Here is an 18889-nt window from a genome sequence, read left to right on the forward strand (position 1 = left end):
CACATTCTCCACAGTTCCCAACAAATGCAACGCATGATGATCCTCCAGACCCCCACCAACCATTGCCCCCCATGCTGCTGGAGGCCTCCACCCCAAGTATCACCACATAAATGCAGGGCTGCCTCTTCCCTGACATCCACACTCCTCTGCGCTGCCCCAGGCCAACACAAAGAATTCAGCATGTACATGGTACACCCTCCCCCCAGGCCACAGCCAAGGGACCTCCTGGGCCCCAAAGACCCCAGACTCACCGCTGGAACAGTCGGGCCCTCCCCAGCCGGGTTCACAGTGGCAGGTGTCTGGGGAAACACAGCGGCCATGCACACACTCCTCTGTACACAGGGCTGCAGGGGGCCAGGAGAAAGGGAAGAAGCAGAGGAACAGACTGTGAAAACCAACCATCTGGTCAAAGAGCATAAACCACTTTGTAATGATCCCCTGGGGCCCCAGGGATGTTCAGAATGCATCACTGGCTTTGGGGAAAATCAAGCTACTCCTGACCCGCGTCATTTAATTAACTCTGAAATGGATCCAACGAGAGTGTGCTTCACTCCAGCCTCCTTTCCTAAAAGGAAACCCAAGCCCGAGAAAGGGCAGCCTTAGCTTTTCAAGAACATTCTCTCCAAGATTTAACACTTGGAGACCCTCCCCAAACCCCGGCCCCAAATCCACACTCCTGTTCTCTTTCCCATGAGCTCAGGAAGTATGTCATGTCCACCTTTTGCTTTTCCCTGGTTTCTTTCTACAAAGGCCCCCAAATTTATCAGGTTGTCTGCAAAGAACAAGTTCCTCTCATGCTTCCCCCACCTTTCTGCCCTCCTCCCCAAATGCCCCTATTTTGGGGCTCTCAAATGTCAGCAAATCTGCAAAGTACACAAACGCTGAGGAAAAAGCAACAGCTAATTATAAGAAAGTAATTAAGAGAGACATCTACGATGATGATAATTGTAATTAGAAAGTGCCTGGCAATTTCTTATCACGCAGTCAAATGCTGCAGCCTCCTCAGCCGGGAGGCAGCAAGAGCAAACTTTCCATCTACTTCCTCTAGCGCCGAGAAGGCTTATTGGCAGCAGTTTGAGGAAGGGGGATTATTTCTCTCTTCTTTTGACATCTGCACGTTCTCAAGGTCGTCCTTTGCTCCTGAGAGATCTGCCCCACCATCTAATCCATCAATGAAGGATTACAGAAAGCCCCCATTTTGCCACCCAGGCCAATTTTGTAAGCTCGGGAAATCAGCAGCTCCCATCGACCCCGTCAATTTCTTAGACGGGATCTGGATGAAGCGCTTTTTTCTGACAAGCAATGAGAGACCTTCTCTCCACCTGGAACTGGCCTGGGCTATGGGATACAGGCGGCCCCCAGTGCTGAGTCCTGAGGGGCAACGAGTGACCTCCAAATACCCACTCCACTACCATGTCCATTGCCTAGCCTGAATGCCCACTGAGAGGCGACGGTCAGGTTAGACAACAAAGTCCATTTTATGGTTGGTTTGATGCTGATGCTGAAGTTGTTGCCTTGGCTTTGCCCAAGCCCCCGTGCAAAGGCATCTAGGAGAGCCATTTCAGATGCCCCACTGGTAAGTGGTCAGGAGTCAGCCTGGCCTCTACTGTGATCTACTGGGGGAGGGCCCCGGCACCCGGCACACGGCACCCGTGTCCCCAGGGGGCTCACAGAGAAGGTTCTGGTCTGTGAAGTTTTCTACTGCCCTGGAGGTCCGGGGAATGGCAGGGGCCTACCAGCTAACCTAGTTCTTGCTGGGGAATTGGGTTGGCCTCTGGCTCCAGTGACCAGCTCCACTTAAGAGCCACAGTGAGCTGCTGGCAAGACCTTGTCTGACCACTCCTGCTTCCCAGGCTCTCCCTGCTCCACTGGACATTCCAAACAAACTCAAATGGGTCAGTGTGCCCAGGACACACTGGACACCAGATGTCCATCCCCAGGCTCGCTATCAGAGGCCAGCACTCAGCCTGGCCAGCTCTAAGCCTCAGCCTCGGCTGCTTCTCTCCCCCATCTGCACCCCCATAGGCTGAGTTCCCCCATGTGATCCCCAGCTAGGTTCCTCCCATCAGCTTGTCAGAGTAGCTCAAGACACCCCTGCTGCTTTCTGATGGCACAGAGAGACACCTTGATCCCTGGGGGCTCTGCTGGAGAACGGTGAGGTAGACAGTGAACAATGAACCTGCTAGCTATCAGGGCTGGAAGAGACCTCAGAGAAAACCATGTCCAACCCCTTCATTTTATGCATGGAGAAATGGAGGCCCAAGTGTTTGTGATGTCGTGGACAGCGTGTGGTCTCTTGGCCAGGAGGGAAGGAGCTTGGGGATGAGCCTTCTGAAGGAAAAGGGAGGGGAGAGGTGTCCAAGACCACGGATCTTCTGCTCTCACTCAACTGGATGCCTTCCCCTGCCCCGACAAGTCAGGGGCTGGGAGAGCCAGCCCAGGGGGACAGCACAGAGACTGTTGGTGACCCCCAGAAGGGTAAGAGCAGAAGGCAGAAACCAGAGAAACTGTTTCAACACACTGGATGTCCTGCAGGGGGCTCAGAGCAGCTCAAGGGAGGAGGGAGGAAGGATGATGGACCCTGCCAACCCTTCCTCTCCCTGGTCCTTCTCACCCTAGGGACCTGCCCGTAGGCCTAACTCATGCACCCTCTCCCTGGCTGGAGGGGCAGGGTCTTCGGGGGCTCTGGAGAAGCTCCGCACCACCTTTCCCCTTGGTCTCTGCCCCAAACCAGGGTCCCCTTGGACAATCTGTCAAGCAGCTCCCTCCAGCTCAGCCCTGTGTCCAGCATGCTGACTCCCAGTGACCGACGTGCGGAGACGAGCCGTCCCACAAACCCTGGTCCTGACTCTGGGGATGCTGTTGCTCTCCCCACGGTCCCTCCAGACCTTGTTATCTGCCCCCCATAGCCCTGGGATTATGCCTGGGCTATTTGCTTGTCAAAACCTCAATCCATTCATATTTTATAGGTGTTGTTTAGACAGTGTTGTTTGAAGCATGAAATATTGATAGCAAATATCCAAGGCTCGGATGGCCAGATTTGGCAACTGGGCCACCATGTGCTTATGCTCCTGGTGGGGAGGAGACAGGACACGGGTGCTATGAGGAAAGTCTCCCGAGGAGGCATGGAGGAGAGACCCACACCCCTCCCTGGGGCTGGGGTTCCTGATTCCTAGGCCGGACCCTGCACTCGCCCAACAGTGGGTAGTCCCTCTGCAGAGGACTGGGGTGGACACAGCAGCCCTCCTAAACTGTACAGGCCTAAGTTCTTTCTGACCCCAGCCCCCCAAAAGGGGCTGAGTTAGGGTCCTCCCCAGCCCCTCTCTTCCCCGACTCCTGTAACTCTCAACAGGGCATTTTGTTGAGCCCCTCTTCCCACTGCTGTCGCCCCATTTGCTGTTGGGGACAGGGAATCAGAAGCTGCCTCTAACACCGCACCACGTGACTAAGGGCCAGCCACCTCTCCTCTCCCGGCCCCACTGAGAAAGTCAAACCTCTGCTCTCTCAGCTTCCCACCACTGACCCGCCTGCCTCAGTCCCACTTCCAACATCCGGGAGCTGGAGGCATCTTTCATGAGAAGCAGCACAGCAAAGACTATACCGGAAAGCCGGGTCTGGACCCAGGGATGCCACTTAGTAGCTCTAGACCTCCAATAAGTTCACGTTCTCTCCGTGTCAGTCCCCATCTCTTCAGTGGGGGACAGTGATAGGACGGGCCTCAGGCTGTGCGTGAGGATTATAGCAGTTGACAAAGCACCCAGAGCAGTGCCTGGAGTCTAGTAAGTACTGTGTGGGTCTTGCTATTGTTATTCAGTAGGGAGTCCTCGGACTCGAGGTGGGGGCCTCCGCACACAAGCCATCTCCCTCTCTCCCTTCACTGAGGCCCCAGACTCATGGGGAGGGCTGTAGGGATCTGCAGGTAAACCCTGCTCAGGAATGGAATGCTGGAAGGTGGCCCTGTCTCTAGCCCAGCAGGGAAGGCCACAGTGGCCAATGATGTAATGACCTGAATTTAACAATTATAGGACAGTAAGTAAGTTATCTAGGCTCTCGTGTCTCAGTTTCTTCATCCGTATAATGGGGACAGGCTGTTGCAAAGATTTAATGAAATACATGTCAAGTGCTAAGGCCAGTGCCTAGCATACAGTAAGCACTCAGTAAGCATGAGCTGCCGTGATTATTTACACACACACGCACACGCACACACACGTATGTGTGCCCCATGTGGTCTGGACTTGATGTCTACAACAGCTGACAGCTGCTACCACGTATCACTGCTTCCTGTATGTTACCATTTTCTGAGCACCTACTATGTGCCCGGCCTCAGAACTTCCAACACATGCTGCCTCCACCTCTGTCGCAGGCCATCCCAGTACACCGTGAGGGAGCTAGCAAGTCAGCACGTGTCTTTCCTTTATGAATCTCTGGCCTTTGGGAGGACAGAGGCCACTTCTTACTCAGCCTTTTAAATTCTCATGCTTTTCAATTCTCACGCTGCCTGAAACCGATGTCTCCGTGCTGATGGGTCCCCAGGAGAGAGTCATCTGCCCTGGGAGAGAACCCCCGAGCCCAAGCAGGGAGGGCCTGGCTGTCTCCCCCGAGCTCAGCCTCAGAGCTCAGGCACAGAGAAGTCACTGAATCTCAGGGCCCTGCCCATTGGCTCAGGCTGTTTCTGGCCGTGAGGGACTGGGGTAGCTGGGTGTCTTGAGCAATGGTGCTGTGGGGTTTCAGAACAAGCCCAGCTACAGGTGGGAGGAGATCTGGGTTGGCAACTACCCACATCCATCTCAATGGTATCAAGCATGCCACTTTCCTCTCTGGACCCTGCAACTTCACCTGTAAATTGAGACCAGACCAGATGAGGTCTATAAAGTCCCATTCAGCTAAGACTCATCATGGCCTCTCACCTGGCCCAGCCCAACCTCCCCCCGCCCCTCCAGGGAAATGCCTGCATCACTGCCATTGTCCTAGCCTCACTTTCAGGCCCGAAAGCCCCGACCCTCTCTATGGCCTAGTAAACCTGTACTCTTGACATCACAAGGACCCTGGCCTCTGAAATGGCCCTGGATTAGGAGACAGGAGAGCTGAGTGTGAGCTTGGACTCTGTACGACCTGCCATAGGACTCTAGGCAGGTGGCTTCCTCGCTCTGGTCTAGAAAACAAGGGCACTCTAACACATCACCCTTAAAGCTCCTACTGCGAACATCACTTGATAATTCTAGGGCCATTCTGACTCCACCATGTCACCTTGCAGCAGCTGGAAGCTCAAAATGCTTCCATTAGGCTCCCTGGCCATGGGTCGCCTGAGTCACCAAGGCCAGGAGTAGCCCCCATGACCCAGCTCCACAAAGAGCCTAGGAAGGCTTCAGCCACGCAGTTTGCACATCTATGGAGGTAAAATACTTTCCCACCAGAATCCCCCTATGTACATGAGGTTCCCCCTGACTGGCCCAGAGGCCTCTCCTTCCACTGAATCCCATGACACACTTCAAAGGTCCCTTCTCCCCTTCTATTCTTCTATCATTTCCTTACTCCCAAACACTCTGTGTTTGTGTGTTGGGGGGGGCCCAGCTGATGGTACACAGCATGCTCGACCTCCTGCCACTTCCTCCTTTAGCTTGGGTTCATTTGGTCTCCCCAGCTAGACTGTGAGCTGAGATCAAATCCAGAGTCTTAAGTATCCCCAGATGTCCCCATGGGCCATACCTTACTGATACTCCATGTGTGGCTGGTGGTGACTCTTCTGAGGGTCTGTCCTTCCCAAAGGACATTAACAAGCCAGGAGAAAAGGACCGGGATGTAGAGGGTATAGACATGTGACCCGTGAGGGTCAAGGAGGGTCAAGGAGGAGCCATGAGGGTCCAGGAGGCTGAGACTTGTGGGGGCGCTGTCCAGCCTGGAGAAGGAAGTACTGGGCAGGAGGCAGGTCGAAATCAGCTGAACAGTCAGAGCCATTCGTCCTAAGGGGGGCAGATTGCGACCTAACCCAAGGCAAGACTTTTTAACATCTGAATGGGCTCAGCAGTTCAGAGGGTTGTTTCTATAGGTAGGGAGCAACCTATCACTGGGAACACTCAAGCCAAACACAGAGAATCGACAAATGCCAGAGGGGAGGGGTCGGCAGGCAAACTGGCTCTTGGGCCAAACCCCGCCAGCTGCCTGCGTCAGCGAATAAAGGTCTGCGGGGGCACAGCCATGCTCACGGACATATTACCAGGACCGATTTCGCACCATGAGGACAGAATGGAGCCGTGGCCACAGGGATGGAGGGTCAGGAAAACCCTAAAATATTTACTCACTATATTTTATGAGGGGAGGGCGCCCTTCTGCTCTAGGGGTTCCTGGTCTGGTAGGAAATCAGACTATGGGACTTCAAAGGTCCCTCCTCCCCTTCTATTCTTCTATCATTTCCTTACTCCCAGGTATGATCCAAAGATGAAACAAAACCCCAGATGTGCTGAGGAAACACCCGTTGATGCCCAGCCTCCTTTCTAAAGCTGTACTCTGCGTCCACGCAAAGCCACAAGGTGCCATCAAGCTGGGACGCATTCCCTGCAGCAGCCACAAATGCTCAGCTGGCCCTTTATTTTAGTCTTTCTGTCCTCCAGGGGCTGGGGACAAGCACTATGGGGATTTAGTGACCCCTCCTGTGGCAGCCGGTGGTCTTGCTCAGGTAGACACTACTCACAGTGGTGAGAAAAAGCCAAGTGATGAGTTCTTTCTCTTTGCTGGGCATTGGATTCCTGTGGCATCCTTTCACCCTTGAGGCAGGCACAATTACTCCGTTTAAGGCTGGGAATCAACACAGGAAGGCCTAAAGAACCCGTGCAAATGCCCAGAGCTACTGTGTGGGATCAGTATTTCTCAACCTTGTTCTCACCACCAACCCCTCAATCTCCGGAAACTACTTCAGACATTTTTTTCTTAATCACTCCTCCCGGGAAATTTTGACACCCACAGGTATACACAGAATACTTACACAGACATACAGTGTATTTCTAATTCCTGTACAAACAGTTCAAGAATGAATTCTTCCCCCCTGAGAATGCAGAGTCGCTATCTGGCCCTCTGGACCATTTTGGCACTTCTGTGCCCAGAGAAGCAGACCTCCATAGACTGCGTTAATGGGCTTCCTTGCCCTCTGGCTCCTGGATGGGTTTGGCCAATGGGAAATACCAGCAGGAGACGGGAGGGCAAGGGACTGGCAGTAGTGATGGTCTTCTGCCCTACAGCTCAAGGTGTCGGCGGAGGGTGGGGGGAGACCCTTCTTCCAGCTCAAGCGTGGAGTGGCCCTCCTTGCTTACTAGCCCCAAATCCTATACCATTTCCTATGGGTTGCCTTATCCCCTCCCCTGCCTTTAGAAATACAGATCCCTCCCCCCCCCCTGAAAATCGAGCGTTCCTAAGAAACCTTTCATGAGCCACAATGGCATAAGGCAAAAAAGCAATTACCATTAATTTATATGAAAAAATGTTGACCCAAAAAATCACCTCTTAGGCTTTTCTGATACCTTATGCCACCTCTTGCCAACAGACGCACAAAATGAAATTGAGATAAAGCACAGATGCTCAGACACAATTCAAAGTTATGCAGGCGTGCCGCTGAGATGCTAAATGGAGTTCCTGTGGAAGGCGCTTGGGGCACCGCTCGGACTCCTCGGGGTGCACGCTGACTTTATAACTACTTGCCACAAAACCAACACCGAGCACTATTTTCACTCTCACCATTTTTCATAAAAGTAAAACTCCTCTCTGGATTTCTTTCCATTAGCAAAAACAGGTCCTAAGGTCAAAGTGTTTGGCAAAAGGAAAACAGCATAAGGCAAACTTTTGATAAGCGGGGGATGCCTCTAATCATTCAAACAAACTCTCCCCGGGGAACATGCCTTCTGTTCCTCCCCAGGACCCTAATTGACCCAGGGGCAGAGACAAGGCTTGAGCCCACATCTTCGTGATGCTAACAGGCTCCTCCCACATGTGTCACCACCCCCCACCCTGACCCCCAGTTGAGATAAGGAAGTTCCAGCACCAGATCGGTCATAGGTTTGCCAAGCCCGCTCCCTCCTCTGGGTCTCAGTTTCTCTGTCGGTGAAATGGAGGGGTTGAAGGACATGATCCATATGTTCCTTCCAGCTCTGGGAGTCTAGGGCGCCACTGCAGCAGCGACCGGCTTCCGGGCTTACTGATTTATATACCAAGGTGGAGAAGAAGCCATTCCACAGATGTGCAGGAACCGAGTGTGCCACAGAACTAATGTGTTCTCAGATACAGGCGCAAGCCTGGAGCAGCAGTCCTGGGCCAGGGATGAGCCCCGATAAGCAGTCCAAGACCCAGCACAGGCATCTTGGCATTGAGTAAATGGGTCTAGGTCAGACTTAGGGTCTCCTCCACAAGAAAACCGCTGAGACAGCACTGGCCCTCCCCTGACCAAGGCACCCCGTCTGCTGTCCCTCGCTCATGGTGAGCCCTCTGCATCCATTCTAACTCCTATTAGCATTCCACCCAAGACGACCCAGAAGTCCCTGAGGCATTCATGGTAATATATTTTGCCTGGCGGTTTTGAAATGGTCTTACTAGTTAATGGAACTATAAAAATTACTTACGTGAAAAGGTCAAGATAAATAAAGACAACTTCCATGTTCCCCAGCCAGCGAGGCTGATGCCCAGCTAAGACTAAAGAAGACTAGGGAGCCAGGGAAAGGAGGTGGTGGCCTCCCAGAATTCTGCAGCATATGGCTTCTCCAGCTTCCCCCCCAACCAGTGTCCCTGGTGCCCCCAGGCACATTGATCAGTCCTCCATTAGCATTCTTGGCAGGAGCCACAGATCAGGCTGTCATCTGATTCTGCTTGGAAATAAAACGACCTACATCCAAGTGGGCCCAAGTGCCAATTCCAAAGTGACACACTTAGCGTGAGTGATTCTGCCACACCCAAGGTCGTGTAGCATGTGGCAGAGGTGGTGGGGAGGGACAGGTGCTCACGTCGGGGAGTCACAAAACAATTCGTCAGATGTGGATTACTCATTCCTTTACAACTACCAGCCCCGAGTCCCCTGCATGGCCACGAAGGGCCAAAACAGCTGGCCCTCCCTCTCAGCACATCTTGAGCTGGCTTTGAATTGCTGTGGTCACATCTGGCTCCAGGACATAAACAGTCAATCAGAACAAAAGAAGAGTTTCACCTGCAGAGCTGATGAGATGGAGGGACTTAGGGAGCTAAGAGCTCTTCTTATCTAGAGCCTATAGGCCTGTAGGTCCCCCTTCCTCCTACTGGTAGGGGAGAGGGGCGGGGGGAGGGATGGGCACTAGGAAGGCTCACACAGGACCCGGACAGGTAACCAGGCGTTTGCTGCCCCCATCCAATCTGCCAAGCTGGCCCACGGCCACTCATCTTCATTTGGTGGTGCCTTTTCTGAGTTTTATTCTTTGACAGCTAAAAGCCTGGGTCCCTGTTCCACTACTTGTTAGCTGCATGTCCGTAAGCAACACAACTTGTCCTCAGTTTCCCCATCTGTAAAATTGCAGTTATTGCAAAGAATAAACAAGTTGATTCATGCAAAGCACCTAGAAGCAGAGGTACATTATAATTGCTGCTGGTTGTTTTTGTTTTTCATGCTGCTGTTATTAATACTCCTCTTCCCAGGACTGCCTGTAGGAGCTGGGATTCCACAGCTCCAAAGCATTCTGAGGTTCATTTCCAGCTCAAAGGATGAGAGAGAGGCCTGGGTGAGACCTGCAGAGGCTTCCTCATTCGCTGAGGCAGGGAGGGGGATGCAGCACTGGGAAGGCTGGAAGCGTGGACACTGGGGGACAGGCAAGGAGGACCCACAGTCCAGGCTTAGCTCGTTGGTGAATGAGAATTGTAATTTCAGAGAAGAGAAGCCTGGAACAAAGGAGGCCACAGTCTGGCTGCCAGGCCCTTTCTCTCCTGAAAGACTGTTGGTCATGCTTCCAGGGCGGAATGGGAACTTGGGTGGGGCCAAGTGTGCTCCCTGTTCTTATGCCTTCTCTGCGCATTCATGCAAGTACCCATGCACACATGCATTCACTTGACAAGTGTTTAGCCTGCATGTGCTGTGTGCTGGGCCCCCTGGGCGGAGATTACACAGAGGAGTCCAAAATGCAGAAATGGCCAGTCCCTGCCAGTGCCTGGACTTCCAGGCAATGAATATTCTTCCTGCCTGCTCTTAAACCCTTGGGAGGCAGGGTGCCCTCTCAGGGAGTTGTAGCAGAAGTACTGCACTCGAATTCCCACAGGGGCCAAGACTGGGAGGAGAGCAGAGAATGGACTTGGCAGCCAAGGTGTCTGGATTCAAGTCCTGGTTCTGCCACTTCCCAGTTGTGACCTCGGGCAAGTTACTTTAGTTCTCTGGGCCTCAGTTTTCTCATCCTTAAAATGGGGACAGTGGTCCTCTACCTTATAATTTGGTTGCAACATTAAACCATCAAATACCAGTGAACTGCTTAGAACACTGCCTGGCACCTAGGGACCGAGCTCTTATTTTTTTCAAGGTCGTCTATCCCATCCCCCTACCGCTGAGCGGTCACTGACTCCAGAAGCATTTATTAAGCACCTACCCTGTGCTAGACACTGTGCTAGGTGCTGGGAATGCCATTGGTCAGTCAGCCACAGTCCCCGCTTTCACAGAGCGATACTGGGAGAGGCCGGCAACAGCTGAGTGTACAGGCAAGCAGGGAGGTAGGTGGCCAAGTGGAGGGGGGGGGCAGGGAATAGGCGAGCAAGTGGGCCAGGAAGCAAGGGCATTAAAACGTCCCTGCTGCTGGGGTGCTGGGGTGGCACAGTCAGTTGAGCCTCGGACTATTGGTTTTGGCTCAGGTCATGATCTCAGGGTCAGGAGAGGGAGCCTTGCATTGGGCTCCCCACTTAGCGCAGAGCCTGCTTGTGACTCTCTCTCCCTCTCCCTCTGCCCCCCCGAAATAAACAAATTAAAACAAAAATAAAAGGTGTCTGGTGCTGAAATCACAGCCAGTTCAGAGAGCAGGATGGGCTGCAAGAGAAGGGAGGCAATTCTGTATGTTGGCGGACAGGGGAATGGCTTCACAGAGAAGGGGATGTTTGACTTGACCTTCATTCCTAATGCATTTCTAGAGCACCTACCATGTGCCAAGTACGGTATCAGCCTTCCCCTCTCCCACAGACTGTGGAATTTTGCTTCTTAGGGTTTTCTGCTAGAAGGAAACTTCCTTTACCTTCCTCCTTCCCACCTCTCACCTGTCCAGCCATGGCACTCCCTCTGCCCTCTCCTCTTAGGCACATAGAACTTCTGGCTGTGAATGAGTCTCAACTTTCCCCACCCTGGGCCTCCATAGAGCCTGGAACTCCATCTGCAACCCAGCTCTCCAGCTCCCTTACCACTTCTGCTTACCCTTCACATAACTTGGATGCCACTTCTTGTAGGAAGATTTTCCTGACTGCACTGCCCATCCCCCTACCCTCAGGCTCGGTTGGTTCCGTCCCTGCTCCTAAGCATGTGGCTTGCCCTATAGGGCACAGAACAGACTACTCTATGCCACTTATCTATCTGCCATAAACTCCACGAAGCAAAGAATGGGCATTTGTTGTTCATCATATGTCCCTTACCTACCACAGTGCCTGGCCTGTGATAGGTGCTCAAAAAATAAAGTTGAATGAATATGTGTCTGGGTCTACAAAGGCTCTCACTCCTTTCCCTTCATCCTGAGCCCAACGGTCGCCAATGTGGGCCACACCAGTCTGCCTGGGATCGAATACGTAACTCCGCTAAGAGACCAGGGCAATGCCAAGTCCCAAATCATCTCCTGGTGGCAGAGTGAAATCCTCTTTAGAAAAATCCCAACAATTCTCCGGCTAATAGACAAGAACCGTTCAGCCAAACCCAACAAGAAGGATTTCAGTCTGGGGTTTGGGCCTCCTGCTTCTAGCCTGGAGCCCTGGGGGGGCATCAATCATCAAACACCCTTGTCAGATCAGCAGACTCCGCTGGGCACCTTCTTGCATCTCTACCAATCATTCCAAGACATTAGCCTGCCTCTCAAGGCTTGCCTCAACATGGCTTAACTGTTAATAATGGTTTATCAATTAAAATTGCCAACTTGTCAGGATGTCCCTAACGGGTCTCCACATAGAGCAACCATGTCCAACCAGTGGGCCAGACAAAAGCCCCAGTGTTGCAGTCAATTCCCTTAATCCATCCCCTGGGCCCCGGAGCTGCCGGTGGGCATGCCTGGTACACTGGGCCCTCCTCACTTTGTAAAGGATTTTCCTGGCTGAGCTGTTCAAACTACCAATGCCGCATTCCTGCAAGTAGCAACAGCTTTTCAACTTGTTAATGATGTGGGAGCATACGGCCTGAGTCAGCAACCCCCAGCACACAACCCAAGAAAATCTTTTTCTGGGTCTTTTTTTTCCCATTTGACAGATGCCAGGCTTTCTCTAGAAAGACACATTCCAACTGATTGATTTTTTTTTCTTTGGGAAATTGATCCTCATCACCTACAAGGAAAGTAAAACATGAAGCTTGTCGAGTATTTTTTTTTTTAATGCTTTGATTTAAAAACCAGTCCCCTGGTTCTGTCTTGCAACTTGCCTTTCCTGAAGGAGCTAGCCCCTTCTCCTGGCCACATATGACAGAGGCCCAAAGGAGGGGGCCCTGGAAAGCTGGGCAGAGGGATGACAGAGACACCCCAGGCAGAGGGACATGATTAAGCACATGGGCTGAATTCAGCTCGGACAAACTTGGGTTCGAGTCTGGTCTTCCACTCAGCTAGTTCTGTGCTCTTGAGTCAAGTGAAATGGCCTAACACTGCAAAGCCCTGGGTTCTTTATCTGTGAAACAGGGCCGACAGCGTTGCCTAAATAAAGGGTGCTGTGGAGGGGGGCGGCTAGCTAAAATAACTGAGCAGTTGACAGGGGGTTTCAGTGAGGGCCCCGTAAGTCCCAACTCTTACTATCATAATTGGTTGTAGAGGAGGCAGCCCACATGGGACACCCGGATATGCTGAACTCAGGGACTTCAGCAGACACTCAGAACCACAGCGTCTCAGAGCAGAAGGGGCCCAGTAATTAGAGTCCCCACTTCTACCACCTCACCCAGAGCTTGGAGCCCCTCTCCTACATCCTGTGCCAAACCTCAACGGAGATACCTCTGCTAGCTGGGTATGCAGTCACTCTGCCCCAAACTCATTCAATTGCATCCCCACCCTCAGGTGAGAAAGGTTCTCTTCAACCTCCGGGCCTTTGCACATGTTGTATTTCTTCCTGGAGCCACTCCTCCCCTTCCTCTTTGCCTGGTCTCTCCTTTAAAGGTGCCTACTTTAGGAAACCATCCCTAGCCACCTTTGATAGATGAGGTGCTCCCAATACATGCTCCCCTAGCACCTGCTTTTCTTCATCAAAGCACAGGTCACATGTCCCTGTCTGGTTTGTTGACTATGTTCAGCACTGGCTCAGCAGCTTCTGAAAGCAAGTCCTCAGGGCCCAGCATGGGGCAGAAGCTCAATACACATCTGATGAAGCTATGAATGAATGAATCAATGAAGCCCCTTCCATTTAGGGACAGCTCTGATCACTAGAAAGCTTTTTGCTTCACTGAGCTGAGACCTGCCTCCTCGGAGCTTGCCCAACTGCTGTCTTGCCCTTTCCTGTCCCCCAACCCACGTCTCCTCCTGATTCCACATAACAAGCCTTCGGGGAGCTTCTCTCTATTGGAACGGAAGCAGAAGCAGAACGGAAACAGAGTAATAGGACCCCACAGCTTCTGAGCAGCATATGGCTGGGACCGAAGGTGCCTGCCCATGGAGAAGTATCCTTCCTTCTGTCAAAGTTAGTCTTTTGTCCTGGTCTGCAGCCAGGTGGAGGTCACCTACAAGCATGATGAGCCCCACCCAAAGTATATGAGCTGTCACTGCCTGACACCCCCAGCAGCGAGCAGCCCGCCATCCTGCTGGGTTTAAATCTCATTTCTATTGAGAAGCTAAATCAGGAGCTACTTAGCACCACTGATTTAGGGCTTTAATAAAAATAATGCAAAGTGAATAGGAAAGGCAGCTGCGAAGGTCACCATCAGCAGCTGCCCCCCGCTGCACTCTTGCCTTCTCCACCTGCCTCTTCGTCCAGCCCGAGGACCCCTAAATTCCCCAGCAGTCCCACAAAGGGGAGTTGGTGCTTTTATAAGTCAGTCCCCTTCGCATTCATATCCTTTTACCGCCCAGGCTCTATTTGCTTCTCATTGGGCTATTTAGGAACTTCCCGCCACCTCAGGACCTCAACAGTTCCCTAAAAAGACCCTGGCCTGAAAGTCTAGAGGCTTCTGCCTGTGCCCCAGCTCCCCCGTGGGGACCACTCACAGCCTCTGCAGAAGCACCGTGGGTGGTGAGGGGACAAGGCAGAGGCCCAGAGCCTGCACCACCTGAGGTCCCCTGAGCGAGGAATTTGCAGTCCTCTCCTGCTCAGGTTCAGAGACCTTGATTTCCATCCACTCCGTCCCCCACCCCCACCGCCCACCGACCCAACCATCCGTGACCCAGGGCCAAGCCGAGAGTGTTTCCTTACATTCCAAATAACACTATTTGAACATTTAATGCTTTAGTAATTAGGGGGAAATGTTATTTTTAAATGACCTTTTTATTTTTAAAATCACTATGGCCGTACCTACAGCTTCCTGGTGGCAAAACCAGGCTTCAAGCAGAGGGCTCGGCAGGCCCAGAACCAGCACTCCTCTCTCCACTCTCCCATACGGCCTCCTGAACAGATCCAAGCCTGCAGGCAGTAGGCTAAAGGAACCATGCTGCCTATGGGCCGGGTGAGCAGGGAAGGCTTCCCAGAGGAGGAGAAAACTCCCCAGTTGGGAGGCATGAAGCAGTTCACCTGGGCAGATGGAGGTCTTGGAAACCAGCCCTAACCAGCCTTCTCCTCAGACTCCAGTGACCAGAGCTGGAGTCTGCCCCAGGACAGGACTTGTAACCATTCTGGCCCTGGTGACTTGGGTGGAAGGAAGAAGCACCTCATGACCCTCCCAGGCTCACTCTGCAGGACACCTCTGCCCTTCACCTCATCCTTATTCCCCGCCCCCTCCCACTGCCCTGCCCTGCCCTGCCCTGCAGTAGCCTTCAGCTACGCAGAAAAACAGCGGAGCGGAGAACAGGCAGGGACTCTGTTCGCCCCTAAATATTTCACCCATGGGCCTGTCTCTGCATCTCTGGGAGAAAGCATCACCTCCACACCCTTGCACCTAAGAAAGTGACAAACATGAGGGTCGTTTCCTGCAGCACTGGCCAGGAGAGCCAAAGCTTGGAAATAACCAAAACGTCCATCTGCAAGCAGAGGGGCAAAGAAATGAGGGTACAGCCATGCACGGAATACTGTGCAGCCAAGAAAAAAGGAACCAGCCACTCTTCCTGGACTGTGAACATCCACTAGAGCCAAAGGGAAAAGCAGTAAAGGCAGAGCAGGGTTTAGAAGATGCTGCCTTCGGTGGAAAAATGAACATGCGCTGGAGAAGAGTGCACACGTCTGTTTCCTCCACTGTGCACAAAATAGCACTGGAGAGATACACAAAAACTAGTGACAGTGGTCTCCTCTGGGAGGGGCACGTGGCAGAAAGGCTTTAAGAGGGCAGCCCCTTTCTGGTGGTTGAATATCGAACTGGGTGATGGTACTGTCTGCACAGAAAATAAATATCACTTAAACAGTAAAAAATAAGGCACGCCATGCAGAAGGCTTCTGTTAACATACAAAAGAATCCTCCGGGAGAGGAAACACAGCATCACATGTACTCATCCCGAGGGAGAGTGCCAGTCACCACCACGGGCTGGAGCGGGTGAGACTTGGAACCGACTACAGTAAGTTTTGCAGAAGGTTTGAGTCATGGGGCCAAGCAATGCATGCAGGTCAGTTCTCCTGCTGAGTTAGGGCCTGGAAGTCACCATGTCTCTGTTGCCCCCAGCCTGGATGACAGCAGGTTCCCCAGGGCCCCTGCCATGTCTGGGAAGTGGGGAGTGGGCAGCAAGGGCTGCCGCCAGCCTCAGCACAACACTGTGAGACCCAATAAAATCCAATCGCCCAGATTCCCGAGGTGGTGGTTCCTCCTCTATCACGCAGAGAGCAGTATTGATTCTTTCAAACAAGACCCTGGTTCTCCCTCGTTCTCACTTTTATCAGCCTAATCTGCTGAGATGCCTGCCTTCTTGTCCCGCCCCCCCTCCCCCCCCCCCCGCTGCCCTCCTTCCTCTTTGTGTTCTCTCCTTCTCTCCCACCCCTCTCCTTATTCCCTCACCCTGCTGGCTCCACTTTCCTTCTTTGTTAGCTCAGCAATTCGGGGCCCTGCTCACAAGCTGCCTTCTTCCCTTCATCTCCAGGGATCGTCTGCTGTCCACACCCAGTCTCGCTGGCCGTTGGTGGGGGATGGGTTGGAGCAAAAGGAGGGAGGAGGTGGGGTGGGGAGCAGGGGCTGCACCCTGGCCCAGCTGTTCCTGTCCTTTCAGGTCAGAGCCCCCCACCCTAGGGGAACCTGCAGGAAGGAGGCTAATGGGCACCCTACCCAGCCCCCCACTGGTGGGCACCAGCTCTCAAGAGAAAGCTGCGTTCCAGCAGAGTTGTGTGTTGAGAACACAGGAGCATCTCGTTCCCCTCCTTCTCTGCACTCCCCACATGAGCACAAGCTCCCCCTTGGAATGCCAGACTGTCCTTCCCCTGTTGCTGCCCTCTCTTCCCTTTTCTTTAGGGTTCAGGCCATGCCCTTGCCCTTGAGGCGTCTGGCCCCGAACCCCCACTGGCAGGGAGGTGGCACGCTCTACTCTGTATCACAGTTCTGGGGACACGATCTCGGACTCCTTCTAGGTCAGAACAGGTCTCCTTTATCTGCGCCCTGCTGTCTCCCCCAAGCCTGACCCATTATCTAGCAGAGTATACCGAGGAAAGCAACGTAGCAGATATTCGCAGAAACGAAGGAAGAAGAGCAGAAAGAAGAAATGGAAGAAAGAGAAAACCGATTTCGGCCTCTGACTTTTCCCAGCATGTAATAGTTTCTAAAGCCCAGCTACATTTGCCATTCCATCTGCTTTCACAACTCCCCTAAATTGGCCAGACAGGTCTGTTTCTATACTCACTTTACAGATGGGGACAACGAGGCTCAGAGACATGAAGGTACTTGCCCAATGTCACCCACAGCAGAGATGGCAGAGAGCCCCGATCTCCCGGCTCCACCCCGCCCCCACGTCACGCCCCTCCACCCCCAACCGGCCTCTCTCTTCACCTGGAGCATTCCCTTGGCCTGTCTCCTGGAGGGCTGGCATGAGTAATCATCACCTCTCATGGAGGGTTCACCTTGCAAGCTGAGCTATCAGCTGATCCTGCTTGATCCTCCTTCCAGAGCACAGACAAAGCCCAGAGCCTGGGTCACACCGTGGCCCGGGGATGCTTGCTGGGGGCTGAGAGCCGTAAGGCAGGCCTTACTCAAGGCCTGGTGGCAAGGAGCTGTGTTGGGAAGGGGGCCAGGAGCCCCTGCCTCATATGGTGCAGTATCAGTCACACTGCTCCTGCTTCCCCTGGTGCTCAAGAACACAGGCTTCAAGAAAACAGCCTGAAAAGGCAGGGCACTTGTTTTCCCCTGGGGGCAGAAAAGTACAGGAAAAGTAACCACTCAGTCTTTGAACACATAAATAATGTTGCTTCTTCACCCCCTGTCCCAGAGCACCTACTCACAGAGGGCATGAACAGCACCCACTCAAGAAAACATTTTAGCAAAACAACAAGAGGCAAGATCAGGCCCAGAGTGGTGGTGTGTGGGTTGCCATGGAGTCTGACAAGCCTTCAGAAGGTGGCGATCAGGGCCGACACCCACGTGCTTCTGTGGCTCCCTGCACATGTGTGTGGACACACAGCCGCCAGCCCCTGCTCCCTGTTCCTCCAGGCCCCCCACAAAGGCCTCCCGGAAGGAGACCAGGTAAGTGCTTCTCTAGGCCTCAGTTTTCTCATCTGGAGAAGGAGGAGGAGGAGGAGGACAACTTCCTTGCTGCAAAGTAACCACAACAGCAAGGGCTCTGCAGAAAATGTAAGGTGTGGTAGAGTCACTCAAGTGTGGACCCTAGAGCTGGGCTTCCTGTGTTCGAATTTCCATTCCACCACTTACTAGCTAGTTACTAGGGCAACTCACTTAACGGCTGGCTGCCTTGTTTCCCCTCATGTCTGCAAGAACAAGCAGCTGGCAGGCACTACAGGTAAAGGCGGCCTTGGCCTTGGCACAGGGAGAAACGAAGGGGGTGGAAGACAGCCTGAGGGCAGGTGTCCGTTACCAGAGCAACTCACATCTTCCTAGCACATTAACAGTGTGCCAAGACCCTTCTTTCCCACAAACTTGCTTTCCCACTCCCCTCCCTACTTGTAGCTCATAGCCCGGGCTATCTGTCAGTGCCCATGGAGGAGGCCCCAAATGCCTCACAGGAGGCAGGTGACACCATAAATTCATGGAAGAGTCATAGCCAGAACTGGGTCTAGGAAAGTCTGCTTTAGCTGGGCACTGTGTACCAGAGAGCCCTGGAAAAGAAATATCTAGACAGGGAGCCAGAGGTGCAAGGGGCATCGCCTACCCCACAACAGGAGTCCTGTGCCCACAAAGGGAAGAGGGGAGCCCTGCCAGGCCACACAAGGCCTGCCTCTTCTCTTCCACCCTCCGCCACGTTCTAGTTTCTTAGGTGCATAAATCTCGATCCCACCTCGTGGTCTTCACCCACGTGGTTCGCCCAGCCAAGAGCTCCTGCCCCAACCCCAGGCTTCACTCCTCAGCCTGCAGATCTCCATCCCAGCCCTCTTCCCTGATGTCCCCGTCCTCCCATGTGAAGGAGGGGTCTCTAGTAGTGGCTCTCAGCATCCCATGTTCTTCCCCTTCACGGCA

General features: G+C 53.1%; 1 protein-coding gene across 23 annotated transcripts in view; it reads right to left on the reverse strand.

The window, feature by feature from the left end:
* The window catches only part of MEGF11 (multiple EGF like domains 11), a 336966-nt gene that overhangs the window by 173175 nt on the left and 144902 nt on the right, over nucleotides 1–18889 (reverse strand). For all 23 annotated transcript variants that reach the window (XR_013967194.1, XR_013967195.1, XR_013967196.1 and 20 more), the window contains exon 5: nucleotides 252–344. Coding sequence is in view for 20 of the 23 variants with exons in the window: in XM_080809553.1 (XP_080665679.1) it covers nucleotides 252–344 (93 nt within the window). In the remaining 3 variants the exon portion in view is untranslated. The remainder of the gene's footprint in view (nucleotides 1–251; nucleotides 345–18889) is intronic.

This window comes from Martes martes (assembly GCF_963455335.1).
Source record: "Martes martes genome assembly, chromosome: 7".
Taxonomy (NCBI): domain Eukaryota; kingdom Metazoa; phylum Chordata; class Mammalia; order Carnivora; family Mustelidae; genus Martes; species Martes martes.